Source organism: Mobula hypostoma, chromosome 21 (genome assembly GCF_963921235.1).
Source record: "Mobula hypostoma chromosome 21, sMobHyp1.1, whole genome shotgun sequence".
In the NCBI taxonomy this organism is placed as follows: domain Eukaryota; kingdom Metazoa; phylum Chordata; class Chondrichthyes; order Myliobatiformes; family Myliobatidae; genus Mobula; species Mobula hypostoma.
In genome coordinates, this window is record NC_086117.1 from 14,756,167 (window position 1) to 14,776,395 (window position 20,229).

The 20,229-nt window shown below is 42.6% G+C and overlaps 1 protein-coding gene across 1 annotated transcript in view; it reads left to right on the forward strand.

Annotated features, from left to right (window-relative positions):
* Positions 1-20,229, forward strand: part of LOC134359612 (carboxypeptidase M-like) — a 34,284-nt gene that overhangs the window by 10,955 nt on the left and 3,100 nt on the right. Inside the window, exons 4-6 of the mRNA XM_063073104.1 lie at positions 1,466-1,650; positions 11,665-11,820; positions 14,490-14,642. Of these exons, the coding sequence (XP_062929174.1) occupies positions 1,466-1,650; positions 11,665-11,820; positions 14,490-14,642 (494 nt within the window). The remainder of the gene's footprint in view (positions 1-1,465; positions 1,651-11,664; positions 11,821-14,489; positions 14,643-20,229) is intronic.

The following is a 20,229-nucleotide window of genomic DNA, read 5'->3' on the forward strand; positions in this document are numbered from 1 at the left end:
TGATTAGCTGCACAAAGTCCTGATATGCTGCTGTATTGAATGTTTCACCCTTATAATGATGACCTAAGGTTGGTGATTTACTATCTGAAGGAAGTCTACATAGTTCAGTGAGCAACTTCTGTTACCTTCAACAAGCTGTGAGTTACTAATGTGCTTCTTCACTCTGTAGCATGTTAAATTAGTTATAGAGTCATAGAAAAGTATAGCACAGAAACAGGCCCTTTGGCCCATCTAGTCCATGCCAAAACTATTTAACTATTAAACTGTCCGCCTCCCCATCAACCTGCACCAGAACCATAGCCCACCACCCCTCCCTTCCCATGTATCTATCCAAACTTCCCTTAAACATTGAAATCGAGTTTGCATGCACCTCTTGTACTGGCAGTTTTTGCCACACTCTCACAACCCTCTGAGTAACGAAGTTTCCTCTCATGTTCCCCTTAAACTTTTCATCTTCCCTCTCAAATCTTCTACGTCCTCAGGAATAAAATCCTAACCTATTCAGTCTTTCCTTGTAATTCAGGTCCTCCAGACCCAGCAACGTCCTTATATGTATTCTCTGTGCTATTTCAACCTGATTTACATCTTTCCCATAAGTAGGAGACCAAAACTGCGCACAATACTCCAAATTAGGCATCACCAATGTCATTGGTCACGAGATAAAAGATGGAGTTCCATTATTAGCCCCGTTACTATGAGGAGATAAAATAATGTAATGAGCTTGGATTCATTATTCTACTTAGTTTAATTCTGGAAGAAAATTGAACTTTACAATTCAATAGAATAACCAGGTCTGAATGTAAAATTAATTTTATGTTGCATATTCTTTCACTATCTTTTTTTCCTTTCCCCCCCCCCCCCCCATGCAACTACACAAAATTATCTGTAAATATAAGAGGATACACTCTGTGGCCCCTTTATTAGGTACCTCCTGGAGCCCATCCACTTTTGACGTGTTGTGCATTCAGAGATGCTCTTCTGCAAGCCACTGTTGTAACCTGTGATTATTTGAGTTACTGTCACCTTCCTGTCAGCTCAAACCAGTCAGGCCATTCTCCTCTGACCTCTCTCATGAACAAGGCATTTTTGCCCACAGTCTGCCACTCACTGGATGTTTTTGTTTCTTGTACCATTCTCTGTAAAGTCTAGAGACTGTTGTGCGTGAAAATCCCAGGAGATCAGCAGTACCTGAGACATTCAAACCATCCCATCTGGCACCAACAATTATTCCATGGTCAAAGTCACTTAGATCACATTTCTTCTCCATTCTGATGTTCACTCTGAACAGCAACTGAACCTCTTGACCATGTCTGCATGCTTTTATGCATTGAGTTGCTGCCACATTATTATCTGATTAGATACTTGCATTAACGACAGGTGTACCTAATAAAGTGGCTACTGAGTGTATGTCGACCAGTGTGGAAAAGAAATGCAAAAGCATCCCCTTCTTTTGTTTATTTTTCAGATACAACAGCAATAACATGGACTTAAACAGAAATTTTCCTGACATTTTTGGAAAAAGTGCTTCACCCCTTGAGCCAGAAACAGAGGCAGTGACACGATGGATACACAGTGAGCCATTTGTGTTGTCAGCCAGTTTACATGGAGGGGCTATAGTGACAGCTTACCCCTATGATAATAACAATCAAGGTACAGTTTACAGATTTAGTATTTGAGTTGGTTTAAGGTGCGTCTAATGCACAGAATGCGATTTAACTCAGACACATGACTTGATTTTGACTGACTTGTAAAAATTAATAAGATTCCTACTATTGCAAAAATTAACTCACTTGTTCTTTGTGTTGGGTGTGTTTGTACTCAATGAACTCTGTTTTTAACCATTAATGAAACGTGGGCTTCACTGGTATTGGTCACTCTGGAGAAGGCGCTGAGGTGGTGAGCTAGCTTCTTGAGACCATTGCAATCCATTTCTTGAACGTGCTTTTGTGCTTCTCTTAGGTGGGGAGTTCCGAGGTTATGATCAAGCAGCGAAGAACAGTGATATACAGTATTTCTGCATGTAGTATGTTAATGGTGTTCCCACCATTCCAGGTGAAGGGAGAGGTGCCATTTAAGAGTCCCATAGTCCCCTTTTTTCAGAAATTCAGCTTCAGAACCCTTGGATCATTGCTCAGATTCAGAATCTGGTTTATTCTCACTGACATACAGTGCGTTGTAACATAGCTGTTCTGTGGCAGCTGTATAGTAAAATACATAAATTACTAAACATTACAATAAATACTTAAAAAGCAATAACTAGTGCAAAAAGAGAGCAGAATAATGAAATGGTGTTCGTGGGTTCATGGAGCATCCGGAAATTTGATGGCAAAGGAGAAGGAGTTGTTTCTAAAACTTCGAGTCTGTGTCTTTAGGCTCCTGTTTCCCCCACCCCCCACACCCCCCTCCCTGAGGTAATAAGAGGAGGACATGTACTGGATGGGGAAGGTCCTTAAGGATGGATGCTGCCAACGTGAGGCATTGCCTTGTGAAGATGTCCTTGATGGTGGGAAGGCTAGCACCCATGATGGAGATGGCTGAGTTTAAAACCCTCTGCAGCATTTTCCAGTCCTGTGCATTAGCACCTCCGTCACAGGCAGGGATATATCCAGTCAAAATGTTCTCTACAGAACATCTGTAGCAACTTGCTAGAGTCTTTGGTGACGTACCAACTCTCCTCAAACTCCTAGTGAAATATAACCACTGTCATGCCTTCTCTGTAATTGCATCAATATGTTGGGCCCAGGATAGATCTTCAGAGATGGTGACACCCAGGAACTTGTAACTGCTCACCCTTTCCACTGCTGACCCCTCCTTGAGGACTGGAGTGTGATCCCTCGACTTCCTCTTCCTGAAGTCCACAATCAGTTCCTCGGTCTTACTGACATTGAGTGCAAGGAGGTAGCTGCAACTCCACTCTACCAGCTGACCTATCACACTCCTGTACGCCTCCACCCCACCATCATACTGCAATTCCTTTTCAAGATGGAACAGATTACTGATGTAGTTTTGCACAAGTTTATTTGACTAAGTTAACTGTGGGTTAGCTTGAAACAGTTACACTTTCAAGATGTCAGACGTGGAACCTCCTTCTGTTAGTACCAATTGATAAAGCCAACCGTTTAAAATCTTGCTCAGAGGACATGGTTTCAGATGCCACCAAACTGAATTATCAGGGGAGTGAAGCAAACTTCCATATAACAGTGCCTACTTTTAGAGACATTTTACAGGGTGCAAAGCAGCAGAACTACCACAGTGCAAGGGCTTTTCCACTTTAAAAACTCTCCTGCACAGGATTCTTTATGCCTGTTACCGTCGGATACGATGGACAATCAGTCAGTCAATCATAAGGTGCAATAGCCAAAGCAATATAAATTTGACCACACAAATGGTTAAAGCTGAATGGGTTAATTTCCCCTTCGGATGTAGGCAGGAGGTTACTGTGTGCATAGCAAACATGTAATGATCTCCAAATTATTGCCCTGCCACGAGAAAAGTTTAAGCCTATTGTGTGGCATTGTATATCGTGAATGAAATGATTACAATGGGATTCAAATGACTTGCCCCATTGCCGCATGAAAGGCCAAGTCTAGAAGCTCATTTAAAGAACCTGAATGATAAAGCAAACAAGACAACTTTTGCACCGGAGGCGAGTTAGCTGTGAGCAGTGACAAGTTGTGGGATTCTATAAGAAGCACTTTTAATAACCTGAGGCGCCCTATGGGTAAGAGTACAGATCCAAACACCAACCCACTGCCCAAACTCCCATGGCAGAGATGAATACTTTAACATGGGCATTTGAAAAAGGAGCCTGTCAGTTTGTCTGATGTTGAAGCCATGCATATCTTGGCAGTGAAAAGCGTGCAGACGGTGATGAATCACCACGGGATACCCAGCGGAGGAAGCCAGAGATAACAACCTTCTGTATACGGAAGGAAAAGCTGACAGTGTCAAGAGACGATTGTAAGATTATGTGGATGTGCTGATCAGGAGCCTGAATGAAAGGCTTGATCGTGTGTCAATTCGGAACAGTTTGGGTAATTTTGAATTCCTGTTGAGAGTCTGTCTCACGTCTAACTAAGCCTGGACCCCAGTGACACGCACAGCAGAATGTCCAAAATGAACATCATTTTCATTTGCTGCTGACGTGCCAGTGATCACAATGTAGCCGGACTGCTTGAAGTTTTGCCTGACTCGGAGCTGACAGTCCTTCTGAAGATGCCATAGTGGCTGGCAAAGCGTGTTGAGAAAAATATATCCTCATGTTAACAAGCCAGCAAGAGACGAGAAAAGCAAGTGCCGGAGCCATTGTGAAAGTAACAGTGACACTTCACAAAGGAACCTGATTTCTCAAATTCTAAAAGCTAGAAAAAAGAAGATTTGTCCAGCTGTAAACATTTGCTGATTTGTGCATGACTTTTGCTCTGAGGGTGCCAATAAGTATCCAATTTTGTTTTCAGTGGCAACTCTAAACTGGTGGAACGACATTGCTCAGAATGAGAGCTTCCTGCCCGTAGTACCTGTGTTGCCTCTTTGATCATAGTGTCTATTAGAATTACAGTAAATTCTAATCCTTTGTCCTTTATTGTTCCTTCACCAATTCTCCTGGAAATCCTTAGTCTAACATGAAGTCTAACTTGAGCTACTTCCCTTCAACCATTTGGTTCTTGAGCCTGATCACTACAGTTTAGCAACACAACCATGTTGATCGCTTTGTACTAAATAGAACATTGTTTTGCCCAGTTGTATGCTTTCTTGTAAAAATTGTCTATAATTTAATTTTTTTCTTGTGAAGGCTGCTTATATACCACATGCCTATTGTGTTTTAATATTTGAGTAATATTGTCAATATATTGTTTGATTAAGCATTCTTTGGTTAAATAAATCATTAACGTTATACGTAATTGTATGTAAATGGCATCTGTCATCACACCACCACGTCATATGTATATGTCTATCACTTTGATAGACAAAGTGATATATCTATCACTTTGCTTAAAGTAAAAAGTAAACTAAGACAAGTTCTCCTGGGCTACGATCTCTTTGCTTTCAATTAGTTTTATGTATTGGAGTCACAAAACTAACAGCGATGATGAGAAAGTTTTAAATGAACCTGAGACGACTGCCTACCTGTTGAACTGCAGTGAGACGTTCGAGTTTAAAAAAAGCACAGCGTGTTTTTTATCTTCAGAGGAGTACATTTTCATCACTAAAGAAAAGATGATTGAGTTTAAAAAAGGCAGAAATGGCTGGCTACATCAGAAAAATAGACGCATTCAATTGCACAATGGATAACTGGCTCATATACACTGAGCAAATTGAGCAGTATTTTGAAGCAAATTAAATAGCCAATGAGAAATATATGCTAATTTTGCTGAGTACATTGGGTATAAAGGCATACTGCTTGCTTAGAAGCTCGACTGCTCCAACCAAACCAGTTGAAATGAGCTTTGCTGATATCATGAAAGAACTGCGGGAACATTTAGAACTGAAACTATTGTCGATTGCAGAATGCCTTAGGTTTCATAGGTAGAACCACAAGGAAAGGGAGTCCATTTCAGCATATGTGGCTGAATTGAAGAAGTTGTTTGAGCATTGTCAGTTCAGAGGTGAGCTTAATAATGCACTGACAGATAGTTTAGTTTGTGGAATCTTACAAGAAAACATTCAAAATGACTCCTAACTGAAGCACAATTTACATTTAAAAGAGCAGTTGAAATACCTGTATCAATGGAAACAGCAGACAGAGATGCAATTGAGTTGCTGTCAGGAATGAAAGTGAGTGTGAGCAAAATTGCTGTGCCTAAGCAGCAACTGGCCTTGCCAAGCAAATTATGTTACCGTTGTGGCAGGGGTTCACATGCTCCAGACCAATGCGGGTTTAAAGGCAAATCTTGCAGTAAATGCAACAAAGTAGGACACATAGAAAGAGCATGTCAGGGAGATAAAAATAAATGGACTGTAAAGGGAAGAGATAAAGATAAGAAGTCAAGTTGCTGTTTCAAAAGGAGTGCTAATCTGCATGCTGCTGATTAAAAAATCTGATTATGATGAGGGTGCAGAACTAGCTAGCCTTGAGAATTACAATGTGAAAACTAACATGACACAAGAAATAAGGCTTACACCAGTAGTGAATGACAAATTAATTAAAATGGTCCACAAAGATCTGGAAGCTACTAACAATACATGGAGAATTCCATCTAAAATCCAATGTCGAGCAACTGTGCACCTGCCGAAATAAAGGAGGACAGGGACTTGGAAATGTCAAAGCCACAGTCCTGGAACAAATGTGAAACATTCATGAGTCTGTCAGTAAGATGGCCCCTAAGGGTGACCTGCGAGGAGAATACCTCAGACAGCAGGCAGGGGACATGGAAGTGGAAGTGGGTGAAGCAGAGTCAGAGGACCAGAGGCCATGGCAGGACAAGCCACTGCACGGGATGCACCATCGCCAGATATCAGAGGTGGCTGACATAAGAAGTGGCTGGAAATGGCAGGGCGGAGGGACAGCACAGAGGCACTGCTCATGGCTGCACAAGAACAGACGCTGAGCACAAGAGCAGTAGAAGCAGGGGACTACCACACCAGACAAGACCCGAGATGCAGACTGTGCAAGGAATCCTCTGAAACCATCCAGCACATAGTATCAGGGTGCAAGGTGCAGGCAGGAATTAGCATACACTGAACGGCACAACCAAGTTACGGGAACCGTGTACAGGAACATCTACGCTGAGTTTGGACTGGACGCTCCCAAATACAAGTGGGAAACACCCAAGAAGGTGGCAGAGAATGTCAGAGCTAAGATCCTGTGGGACTTCTGAATGCAGACTGATAAGCAGGTACTGGCCAACCAACCGGACATAGTAATATTGGACGGGGTACAGAAGAAAGCAATAGTAATAGATGTGGCAATCCCGAATGACAGCAACATCAGGAAGAAGGAATATGAGAAGCTGGAGAAATACCAGGGTTTGAAAGAGCAGATAGAAAGGATGCGGAAGGTTAAAGCCAGAGTAATCCCAGTGGCAAAAGAAGCACTTGGAGCTGTGACTCCTAGACTTGGAGAATGGCTTCAACAAATCCTGGGAAGAACACCTGAGCTCTCCGCCCAGGAGAGTGCGCTACTAGGAACTGCAGGGATATTGTGCCAAACGCTCAAGCTCCCCAGCCTCTGGTAGAGGACCTGAGATTGAGGGAAAATACACAGACACACCACTCATAAAGAGTGAGAAAAAATATACATATATTGAGATGTATTCTATGTTGAGTTCAAGTTTACAGCTGAGCGGGGAGGAGTGTTGTGTATTTAATATTTCGGTACTATTTGAGTAATATTGTAAATATATTGTTTGATTAAGCATTCTTTGTTTAATTTGTTACAGGTTAATTGTAATAGTACGTGAATGGCATTTAACATTACGCCAGCATGTCCTTTGCCTTGCTTGAAGTGAAAACAAAGCTAGGACAAGTTCTCCTGGGCTCCTGTCTTTTTGCTTTCAATTAGTTTTATGTTTTAGAGTTAAAAAGCAACGATGCTCATAATGCTGCAGGTAATCCACAAGTTTCAAAACCTGGAACTACGTACCTAACTCTGAATCTGGATTCTTGACTTCCTCATCAGGAAATGACAGTCAGAGTGGATCAGAAATTTACATCTCTTCTTCACTGACAATAAACACAGGCACACCTCAAGCCCACTGCTCTACTCTCTTTACACCCATGGCTGTGTGGCTAGGCAGAGTTCAAAGGCCATCTATAAATTCACCAATGACACAGTCTTTTATGGTGATGAGGAGGCATACAGGAGTGAGATAGATCAGCTAGCTGAGTGGTGTCGCATCAACCACCTGGCACTTAATGTCAGTAAGACCAAGGAATTGATTGTGGACTTCAGGAAGGGGAAGTTGAGGGAACACACACACACACACCAGTCCTAATTGAGAAGTCATCCATGAAAAGAGTGAACAGCTTTAAGTTCCTGGGCATCAACACCTCAGAGGATCTATCCGAGGCCCAACATGTTGATGCAGTCAAAAAGAAAGCACACCAGTGGCTATACTGAGGAGATTTGGTATGTCACCAAAGAATCTAACAAATTTCTTCAGATATACCACAGAGAGCATTCTGACAGGTTGTGTGAAGAGACTCCAATACACAGGATATTTTAAAAGCAAGATGGCACATCCACGCCTTCACACGAGAAGTCAAAGCCAACATAAAAGCCCAAGAGAGGGCATATAATAGAGCAAAAATTAGTGGAAAGTTTGAGAATTGGGAAGATTTTAAAAACCAACAGAAGGCAGCTAAAAAAGTCATCAAGAAGGTACAGATGGAATATGAAAGTAAGCTAGCCAGTAATGTTAAAGAGGATACCAAAAGTTTCTTCAGATACATTAAGTGTAAAAGAGAGGTGAGGGTGGATATCGGACCGCTGGAAAAAAGATGCTGGAGAGGTAGTAATGGGGGACAAGGAAATGACGGATGAACTGAACAAGTATTTTGCATCAGTCTTCACTGTGGAAGACACTAGCAGTATGGAGGAAGTTTCAGGTGTCAGGGGTAATGAAGTGTGTGAAGTTACCATTGCTAGAGAGAAGGTCCTTGGGAAACTGAAAGAACTGAAGGTAGATGGGTCACCTGGACCAGATGGTGTACACCCCAGGGTCTGAAAGAAGTGGCTGAAAAGATTTGGAGGCATTAGTAATGATCTTTCAAAAATCACTAGATTCTGGAATGGTCCTGGAAAACTGGAAAATTGTAAATGTCACTCCACTCTTCAAGAAGGGGAAGAGGCAGAAGGATACTATAGGACAGTTGGTCTGACCTCAGTGGTTGGGAAGATGTTGGGGTCAATTGTTAAAGATACCGTTTCAGGGTATTTGGAGGCACATGATAAAATAGGCTGTAGTCAGCATGGTTTCCTCAAGGGAAAGTTTTGCCTGACAAATCTGTTGGAATTCTTTGAAGAGGACTGGAATATAAAAGCAGGGATGTAATATTGAGACTTTTTAAAACACTGGTGAGGCCTCACTTCAGCAGTTTTGGGCCCCTTATCTTAGAAAGGATGTACTGAAACTGGAGATGGTTCAAAGGAGGTTCACGAAAATGATTCCAGGATTGAATGGCTTGTCATATGAAGAGCATTTGGTAGTTCTGGGGCTGTACTACCTAAAATTCAGAAGAATGTGGGGTGACCTCATTGAAACCTATTGAATGGTAAAAGGCCTTGATAGAGTTGATGTGCAGAGGATGTTTTCTGTGGTGGAGGAGTTGAAGACTATAGGACACAGCCTCAGAATAGAGGGGCGTCCTTTTAGAATGGAGATGAGGAGGAGCTTCTTTAGCCAGAGAGTGGTGAATCTGTGGAATTTGTTGGAACTGAGAGGAAAATTGAGTCAGCCATGATGAAATGGTGGGGCAGACTCGATGGGCCAAATGGCCTAATTCTGCTCCTGTATCTTATGATCAGAAAAAGCTGCAGAGGTTTGTAGACGCAGCCAGCTCCATCATGGGCACTAGCCTCCCCAGCATCAAGGACGTCATTGAAAGGTGATGCTTCAAAAAGACAGCATCCATTATTAAGAATCCTCATTATTGAGAACATGCCCTCTTCTCATTACTACCACCAGGGAGGAAGTACAGAAACCTGAGGGCATACACTCAAAGTTCAAAGTACATTTATTATCAAAGTATGTATACTTTATACAACCTTGAAATTCGAAAGAATCTGGCTGATTTGCACCTCAAACCAATTTACTCACCTGAACTCCATGCCCCGATCTGCAACGTGAATCCCTCTGTCCCTGTCACAAGAGAGTCTGATCGGTAAATAGACAAGCCACAGGGTCTGTGGTTTACGCATTTGTGGTAATAAACTTCATGCCTACCAGCTTGACATGTGTTGTGAAAGAGAGGAGAAAACAAAGGGAGGAGGCTGAGGCAAGTGGATAGAGGGCAAGGAAGGGAATGTAGGAGGTGGAGTTGAGGGAGCAGAAGGCTCAAAGAGGGTGTAGGCAGAAGTACGTGTGTATGTGAGAAGAATGTCTTTGCGTGGTTACAGTCTGTGCATCTCCATTGTCTTGGAATTCATTGCCATGGGGATAAAGACCTCAAGGCTGTTGTTGTAGCCATGTGCAAAGGACACTTCATGTTAAAAGAAATGTTGTACATGCATTTTCCACTCTTAGCTTTAGTAGACAAAGACCATCTCCAACCCTGAGGGACTGCCACTCATTCATCAAATATCCCTCACATCCTTGAGAAGGAGCAGAGAGTTGTCTCTTTGTGTTTGAGAAGCATTCTGGAGTACACAATGCACACAGTCTGACTGAGCCAGTACTGCTGCAGGGGTTATTTATTTTGGATGAGACAATATACCTCGGCCGCCTCTTCTTCTTCGGAAGATCCAAGGAAGACGGTCGAGTCCGTTACATGTACTAATATTTATTCATTACTCATTATAATTATTTGTTCGCACACCTCCATGCCTGAGGCACACTGCTATGTGCAAATTTGCTGCTGCATTTACAATGGTGACCCAGTAATTATAGATAGGAATTATTTTAGTCTATCTGTAAATAAAGGCTCGTTATGAAATGTGAGCATTGAATGGAATGTTGATAAATTACTTCCTTATTGAGAAATGGAACCCGATTTGTCCTCCATCCAATGGTCAAGCATATTTATTGATTGGATGTTGTAACCTTTGGAGATTTACATCACGCTCTCATAATGTAGCAATTATCACGTTCCAGATGATAATTATGGCCAACACTGATAAAATGGGCTGAATGGTCTATTTCTGGTCCATACATTTTCTTTGATAAATACTATCTGGTGTAAATAAACTGACCGGCTGGTCCTACACTGGTGTGATTTTGTCAGTGTACCACCCACAAAATGCTGGAGGAACTCAGCAGGTCAGGCAGCATTTATGGAGAGGAATAAACAGTCTGGACCGGTCCCATTGAAAGGTCTTGACCCAAAACATTAGTTGTTTAGTGCCCCCTATAGATGCTGGCTGACTTGCAGAACTCCTGCAGCAGTGTGTATGTGTGTTGCTCGAGATTTCCAGCGTCTGCAGAATCTCTTGTGTTTATTGTTTTATCAGTGAAGCCCTTTTGTTCAGCTGAGTCAAATTTGACTGTGCTGCAGTGTTATTTACTTTGGGTGAAAGTGCATGTCTCTTGTTCTCTTGCCAAAATCCAATCTGCTTCTATTCTCAGAAAGTTTAATTTTCTCTATGACAAAAACTTCAAAATTCAAGATTATTGTCATTCTTCAGTACACGAGTGTAAAGGAGAACAAAATGATTGTTACTCCAGATACGATGCAGCATAAAAAAAACAGAATAAACATAAAGAACACAATTAAACACAATAAATATAACCATAAAAGCAATCCTAAAAAACCACAATGTAACTGTTACTGTTACATACATACACTGATTGTATGCACATAAAGTGATGCTAGGTGATGTACAGGTAGTGGTGGTGGGGGTTGGTGGGGCAGGTTAATGGGTGGAGGTGTTAATGGCTTGGAGAAAGTAACTCTAGTTGTCCCGGCAAGGGTGCGGCATAATCTCTTCCCTGAAAGGAGTGGGACAAATAGTCACGTCCATAAGACCAGTAACTAATATGAAATATTCCTTTTCATTATTCTTCACAGGTAACAATAGCTACACTCGAAGTCCTGATGATGATGTGTTTAAGTACTTGGCCAAAGTATATTCCTTCAACCACTATACGATGTATAAAGGAAATCTATGTAAGATGCATTTCATGGACGGAGTAACAAATGGAGCCAAGTGGTACAGCATCGCAGGCAAGTTATTCAAAGTTCAAAGTACATTTATTATCAAAGTATGTATATTATATATAACCTTGAAGTTCGTCTTCTTACAGGCACCCACAAAAACAATGAAACCCATTAGAACCCATTAAAAAGACCATCAAACACCCGATTTGAGAAAAAAAAGAACAAATTGTGCAAACAATTTCAAACAAATCAAACAAATAATCCTCAGAACTAAAGTTTATGAAAGTGAGCCCACTCTCACTTTGCACAGACACTACGTACAAACGTTTGTAATTTATGTAGAACACCTGATCATAGCCACCGTTGTGGAACACATCTGTTTATTACAAGTTCTTGAAGATTTTCAGTCATGACATTTTAAAATTTTACAGTTTTGTCAGTATGATGAATTAGCACATCTCTTGTATCATACTTCTGAATGATAGGGTTAAGGAATCGAGAGATTTAGAAAGCCAATATCAATCAATTCCCATGATTCTACCTACTGATTCCCACACTATCTTGACGATGCCTCTTCCCACCATGTCTCCTGTAAAAATGCTATTCCCTTTTCTCAGTTTCTTCATCTCTGCCTCATCTGTTCCCAGGATGAGGCTTTCTTTTCCAGGACATCAGAGATGTCCTCCTTTTTCAAAGAACGGGGATTCCCTTCCTCCACCTTCCTCACCAGCATCCCCTCCATTTCCTGGACAACCACACTTACTCCATCTTCCCACCGCCTTAACAGGGACAGAGTTCCTCCTGTCTTCACCTACCACCCCATGGGCCTCCACATCCAGCACATCATTCTCCACAACTCCTGCCATCTTCAATGGGTTCCCACCATCAAACGCATCTTTACCTCCCTCCCCACCACCCCAACTCTCCACTTTCCACAGGGACCTTTTGCTCTGTGATTCCCTTGTTGATTCGTCTGATCCCCGCTAATCGCCCACCTGGCAGCTATCCCTACAAGTGACAAAAGTACTACTCCTGCTCCCTTATATCCATTCAGGACCCCAAACAGTCCTTCCAGGGTGAGGCAACACCTCACCTGCAAATCTGTTGGGGTTGTCTATTGTGTCTGGTGCTCCAGGCGCGGTCTCCTCCACACTGGTGAGGCCCAACATAAAATGGAGGACTGCTTTGTCGTGCACCTTCAGTCCATCCACCAAAATCAGAATTTCCCAGCGGCCAACTATTTTAATCCCTATCCCCAGTTGCACTCAAGCTGTCTGTCCAAAGCCTCCTCTGTTGTCATGACGCCCCTCTCAGAGTGGAGGAGCAACAAATATTCTGCCTAGGTAGCCTCTAACCTGATGGCATGAATATCTAGTTCTCCTTCCTGTAATTTTTCCGCACCCCTTTCCTCTTCTTCTGTTCCCCAATTTGCCTTCTCACCCCTTCACCTCACCTGCCTAAAACTCCCCCTGATGTCCCTCCTCCCTCCTCTTTTTCTCTGTCCTATGGTCCTTCATCTTCAGCCCCTTTACCTTTCCCACTCACCCACCTGACTTCACCTATCACCTTCTAGCAAGTCCTCCTTTCCCTCCCCCACTTTTTATTCTAGCATCTTCTCCTTTCCTTTCCAGTCCTGAAGAAGGGTCTTGGCCCAAAATGTGTCAGCTGTTTATTCCTTTCCATGAATGCTGCCTGACCTGCTGTGTTCCTCCAGCTTTTTGTGTGTGTTGCTCTGGATTTCCAGTATTTGCAGAAGCTCTTGTGTTTATTATTTGTGGTAACCATAATTTGTATTTGGAGAATAAAGCTGATCCTTTATGTTTGACCCTTGACTTTTGATCCTTGATCCTAAAATGACTGGATTCTCATGGATCCTCATTAGGTCATTTGAGTTTTTTTCAGGAAGATGGTCTGCTCTGGCATTTATGAATTCCAAATTGAGTTTGCACTAAAACTGTTCAAACTGACGAAGGGGCTCGGCCTGAAACGTCGACTGTACCTCTTCCTAGAGATGCTGCCTGGCCTGCTGCATTCACCAGCAACTTTGATGTGTGTTGCCTGTGCAACCTAAGGATGTGCTGGGGGCAGCCAGCGAGTGTCACCACACATTCCAGCACCAACTTAGCATGCCCACAATGCTTGGTAGGACAACAGCAACATATCAACAACAGTAAAAACAGGTCCCTTTCCCCACTCATACACTGACAGCCCTCCAAACCCAAGACAAGACACCCCTGGGCCTCCTGCTTCCAGTGGACTCCCTAGACTCACAGACTGATTGTGTAGGCCATCAGGCCTCAACTTTTGGACAATTTAGGGAGCCAGTGCACAATGCCATCAAAACAATCCATTAAACAGGGAAGTGATTGCCGCCAACTGCAGTCTTTCACAAAAGAGCACGGCAGTAATGAGCGTGGACCACAAAGAGCTGGTTCTCAGAGAGCTGAGAAGTTCAAGATCGCACAATTGTACCTGACGCATTGGTTCAGTCTAAAGAGAGATAAAGGTGATTCCCAATTTCAGTGGCACTGTGAAAAAGTATTACAAAATAGGTTCAATCTCTGAGCTCGCCAACTCCCTGATTTTTCAATATTCACTTACCTGGCTGCAGATCGCATCTCATAAGCTACTACCTGATTTTAATAAGATTACAGTTCAAAGCAATGAGTGTGTGAAGATTTATTTGTGCTGACTTCAGATATGCCGGGCTGATAGTTTTCAATATTTATCACTAGGTGGAATGCAAGACTACAATTATGTGTGGGGCCAGTGCTTTGAGGTGACAATTGAAGTATCATGTTGCAAGTATCCACCAGCTTCACAACTGCCTCGCTTCTGGGAACAGAACAAAGTCGCACTCATCGTCTTTGTCAGGCAAGCCCATCTAGGTACATGTTCATTCAGATTGTTACAATTCTCAAAGGATGGGGAGGAGAGAGGGAGTAGGTGATTGAAAAAAAAAAGGCTTTTGTTAATGTCTCCCAATGGGAAAATTCTCCTGTTTTTTTTTCTGTTCAGGGATAATAATGAGTGTGAAATTGTGGCCAATCTGCTGGCAGGTGAACTTGGATGAAAATGCAAAGGAACAACTTCAATTACAATGGCACCATTAGTACAGTAAAGCATCTCATGAAGCTGTAGAGGGGTTTATCACTTGGCCTCCCACTAATGCTATGTTAGTTAAAAAATCACTCAGCTTTGCTCTGAAACCTATTGAATATTGAAAGGCCTAGAGAGGGTGGACATGGAGAGGACATTTCTTGTAGTGGGGGAGTTTAGGACCAGAGGGCACAGCTTTAGAATACAAGGATGCCCCTTTGGAACAGAGATGAGGAGGAACTGCTTTAGCAGGAGGCTGGTGATCCAGTGAAATTCATTGTGACAGATGGCTGTGGATTTCCTTCTCAAAGGTCAAAGATCAAGGGGTTCATTTATTTTCAAAGTATACTGTATATCTCTGAATTTTTTCTTCTCCAGATAGCAATGAAACCAAGATAGAAAAGAATGGCAGCACGATCATCAACCCCTTAAATCCCTCTTCCCCGTACAGAAAAATGAACAAAAATGGAACAGGCACATCGACCCCCAATTCCCCCTCCCCGCACACAAAAAAATCAAGAAAGATTGGGCGAAAAACACAGAATACGAAAAAAAAGACCCAAAAAAAAAGTTCACAGTCCAAGTCCACATCCAAAATGCAGAAAAGCTGGACAACATTCTCCCTCGCTGTAGCAGAGCAATCTCACCAATGATAAAAAGGCAGTCTCCCCTCTCCATAGTAGAGTGATTTCACTGGCGATAAAAAGGCAGACAGCTGATGCTTCAATCACCCTCGTTGCTTTAATCGGTGAACAACGGAAGCTTTAATCAGTGAAATGGAGTTGAACATCAGCTCCATTGAACGAAGGTTGAACATCAACCTTCTCACCTCAAGGTTCCTGCACGCTGCCCCTGCCTCCTGGAATACCCTCGGAGACTGCAGAGCTCTGAAATACCCAAACGATTGCCAAACTGCAAATCATAAGCTCCAACAATTCCAGAATCACATTCATGACAAAAAGCAAACGTAAAAGATATAAAAGAAGTGAAATATAAGGTTTCATGATCTACCCAGAAGTTGTTGACCGAAGGAGCGTTGTACACAGGCGCCATCTTGACCAGAAGATGTTCCACTTAGTGTTCTCTTGCATTTCTCTTAGTGCTCAAGTATCTCATTTGTTCCTACCTGCCTATATCTACTAAGCAGCTCCTTCTTTTTCTTAACCAGGGCCTCAGTAGCTTTCAAAAACCAAGATTCCCTTATTCTGTTATCCATTCTGACAGGAACATACAAACTCCATACTCTCAAATTTTCACTTTTGAAGGCAACCCACTTACCAAGTACGCCTTTGCTGGAAAACAACTCGTTCAGATCCACACTTGCAAGATCCTTTCTGATACCATCAAAATAGGCTTTTATTCCAATTTAGAATCTCAATCTGTGGACCAGACCTATCCTTTTCCATAACTACCTTGAAACTAATGGTATTATGATCACCAGATGCAACGTGTACCCCTACACAAATTTTTGTCACCTGCCCTGTCTCATTGTCTAATAGGAGATCAAGTATCGCACTCTCTCTAGTTGGGACTTCTACGTACTGATTAAGGAAACTTTCCTGAACACATTTGGCAAATTCTTTCCCATCTAGTCCTTTTCCAGTATGGGAGTCCCAGTCAATATGTGTAAAGTTAAAATCACGTACTATTACAACCTTATGTTTCTTGCAACAGTCTGTGACCTCTGTACAAATTGGCCCCTCTAAATCCTGCAGACTGTTGGGTGGCCTATAATATAATCCTATTAATGTGGTCATACCTTTCTTGTTCCTCAGTTCTACCCATAAGGTCTCACTAGACGAGCTCTCCAAGACTGTCCTGACTGCACACTGCAGTGACATTTTCCCTGGCTCGTAATGCCACCCTCCCCCCTAATCAATCTCACTCTATCACATCTAAAGCAACAGAACTCTGGAACACTGGGCTGCCAGTCCTGCCCCTCCTGCAACAAAATCGCATTAACGGCTACAATGTCATAATTGCGGGTGTTGATCCAAGCCCTAAGCTCATCTGCCTTCCTACAATAGTCTTTGCATTGAAATATACGCAACTTGAGACATTAGTCCCACCAAACTGATCCTTTTGATCCCTGACCTTGTATGTAGTCTTAAGAACACCTTTCTCCACAACCGCTCCACTATCCGTTCTTGCACTCTGGTCCCCATCCCCTTGTAACTCTAGTTTAACATCCCACCCCAACCGTGCAGGTGCAAACCGTCTCTTATGTACAGGTCCCACCTTCCCTGCAAGAGAGCCCAATGATCTGAAAATCTGAAGTCCTCCCTCCTGCACCAACTCCTTAGCAGCAGCAGCAGCAGCAGCTTCTTCTTCTTCTTCTTCTTCTTCTTCTTCTTCTTCTTCTTCTTCTTCTTCTTCTTCTTCTTCTTCTTCTTCTTCTTCTTCTTCTTCTTCTTCTTCTTCTTCTTCTTCTTCTTCTTCTTCTTCTTCTTCTTCTTCTTCTTCTTCTTCTTCTTCTTCTTCTTCTTCTTCTTCTTCTTCTTCTTCTTCTTCTTCTTCTTCTTCTTCTTCTTCTTCCTCTTCCTCTTCTTCTTCTTCTTCCTCTTCCTCTTCTTCTTCTTCTTCCTCTTCTTCTTCTTCTTCTTCTTCTTCTTCTTCTTCTTCTTCTTCCTGTTTAGATGCATCTAGGCGTATCACAGCCCTCTGCAGGATGTATAATTGATTATAGAACTTCAAGGAACTCAAATTCTCCAATGCAACCTAGTCTCATGTGTAAACTGAATAATAGACTCTTCAATCAGATGTTGATTCTCTTGATGGCCAAACAAAGATTTAGTAGAAAACCAAAATAAATTTAAGCCAGATAGCCTCTTGAACAATATGCTTCTTTCAATTTTGTATCGATTACAGCTCAGCAAAACATGCTGGACTGTCTCTGGACCACCACAGTCACATAATCCTGTAGGATGTTTTCCTATTATCTTTAAATAATAGTTTAGCCCACAATTTAGCTTCTTGTTAAACTATATGATCTTCACTATTTCAGTCCTCACTAGCATGTGGCATGGGGAGCGGTCCTGGGGGTCCTGCCCTTTAACTTAGTATTGAACTCTCTGAGCTCACTTTGCAGGATCTTGTTGCCCATCCTGCCCATGTCATTGGTACTGTTGTGGACCGCAACCTCTACTGCTCATCCTCCCACTTAAGAATGCCGTGGACTCGATCCGAGATGTTCCTGACTCTGGCACCCAGGAGGCCACAAACAATCCTGAATCTTGTTTTTGTCCGCAGAATCTCTTTTCTGTTCCACTAACCAAAGACTCCCCATCACTACAACTTGCCTGCTCTTCCCTTCCTTTCTGAGCCACAGAGCCATATTCACTGTCAGAGACCTGATTGCTGCGGTGTCTCCCTGGTAAGCTGCTTCCCCCCCCCCACCCCCCAACAGTATTCAAAGTAGTATACTTATTATTGAGGGGAACGGCCACAGGGGTACTTAGCACTGGCTGCCTATTCCCTTTTCCTCTCCTGACAGTCACCCAGCTACCTCCTCCTGCAACTTAGGGACGGCTACCTCCCTGTAGCTCCTACCTATCACCTCCTCATTCTCCTGTATCAAGAGGTCATCGAGCTACAACTCCAGTTCGTTCACACGGTCTCTAAGGAGCTGCAGCTTGGTGCACTTCCTGCTGATGTAGTTATCAGGGAGACTGGAGGTCTCCCAATGTTCCCAGATCCCACACAAGGAACATACCACTAACTTTGGACCCATTCTCAGCTCACTGGCTAAGTACTTACAGAAAAGAAAACATATTGGAAACTTACTTAAAGCCTGCATCTGTGCTTGTGCAAGCTTGTTCTCACCCAAGCCTGTTGAGCCAAAGCCGGATCACTCTAACAATGCCCCACTCCAACAATGACCGCTCAGCTTACACATCCTTTTGTTTCATTGGCTCAAACAGTGACTCACTTCTGACGAGACTTGTAGTTTTCAAATGGTTTCCGCTCTGCAAGATGTCGCTCGGAGGAACTACTGTGGAGTTTAATGCATCAGAATGTAACTTGACTGCATCTGCCCATTGAACAGTCTTTAACTGGTGATGGTTAATTGTTGGTGTAACAATAAATTAGGGACTATGATCAAAACACAAGACCTCCCAGTTGCCTAGCAGAAAGTTTATGACAATGATACAACAATCCAGCTAACATAATTAAATAGCGTGCAGAAGAAATAAACACAGAGAGATCTGGGGATTGATTGGTGGGTTGCATAAATTCTGACATCATGTCTCCTTGGTCAGTACCGAATGTTTTAGTTTGAAGGAACTCTCAAGGTGTGACATCTTTCATTAGATCAAATTGCTGAAATAATTGGTAGGCTCATAAATTTATGAATTCTGTCTGGGTAGCCTCCAAATGGACAGCATGAACTTTGATTTCTACTTTCTCTCTTTTTCCGTTCCTCATTCTGGCTCCCCTGTAACCTTTCCTCTTCTCCTCACTTCCTTCTGCTGCCCCTCCTCCTTCCCTTTCTCTCCTGGTCCACTGTCCTCTTGTATCAGATTCCTTCTTCAGCTCTTTACCTCTTCCACCTATCAACTCCCAGCTTCTCACTTCATTCCCCTCGCTCCCTTCTCCACCCAACCACCTTCCACCTCACCTGGCTTCACCTATCCGGCTTGCACTCCTCCCCTCCCCACACCTTCTTGTTCTGACTCCTTGCCCCTTCCTTCCCAGTCCTGGCGAAGGTCTCGGCCCGAAACGTCAACAGTTTATTCCTCTCCATAGATGCTGTCTGACCTGCTGAGTTCCTCCAGCATTTTGTGTGTGTGTAAAACATTTTTATCATTTCTTAATGCATGCATTACTAAATGACAATAAAAGGGGACTGCGTGTCCTCATAATCATAATGTGTGTTGCTGTTATTGGAATTAAATAACCAAACAATGTTAAAAGCTGGAAATCTAAAATAGAAACAGAAATTATGGAAATACTTTGGATCTCAGGAAATATCTGTGGAGAAAATAAAATTAGAGTTAATGTTTCAGTTCAAAAAATTTTCTTTGGAAAAATTATTGGCCTGAAGAATTAGGGCTATTTTACAGAGGTTAATGCTTTTAGTTGGATGTGCACATACACAGGAAAGGCTTAGAGCTGAGGCTCCCAACCTTATTTATGCCATGGATCAATATCGTTCAGCAAAGGCCCCATAGATCCCAGGTTGGGAACCCCTGGTAGAGAGATATGGGCCAAACACGGACAAATGGGACTAGCTTAGATGGGGAATCTGGTTGGCATGGATGAGCTAGGCTGAACGGTCTTCTGTTTCCCTGCTGTTTGACTCTGTCCTAGTATTTAGAGAATAAAAATACCAACCCAAATTTGTAATATGTTGCTGAATTTGGACATCATAGTAAT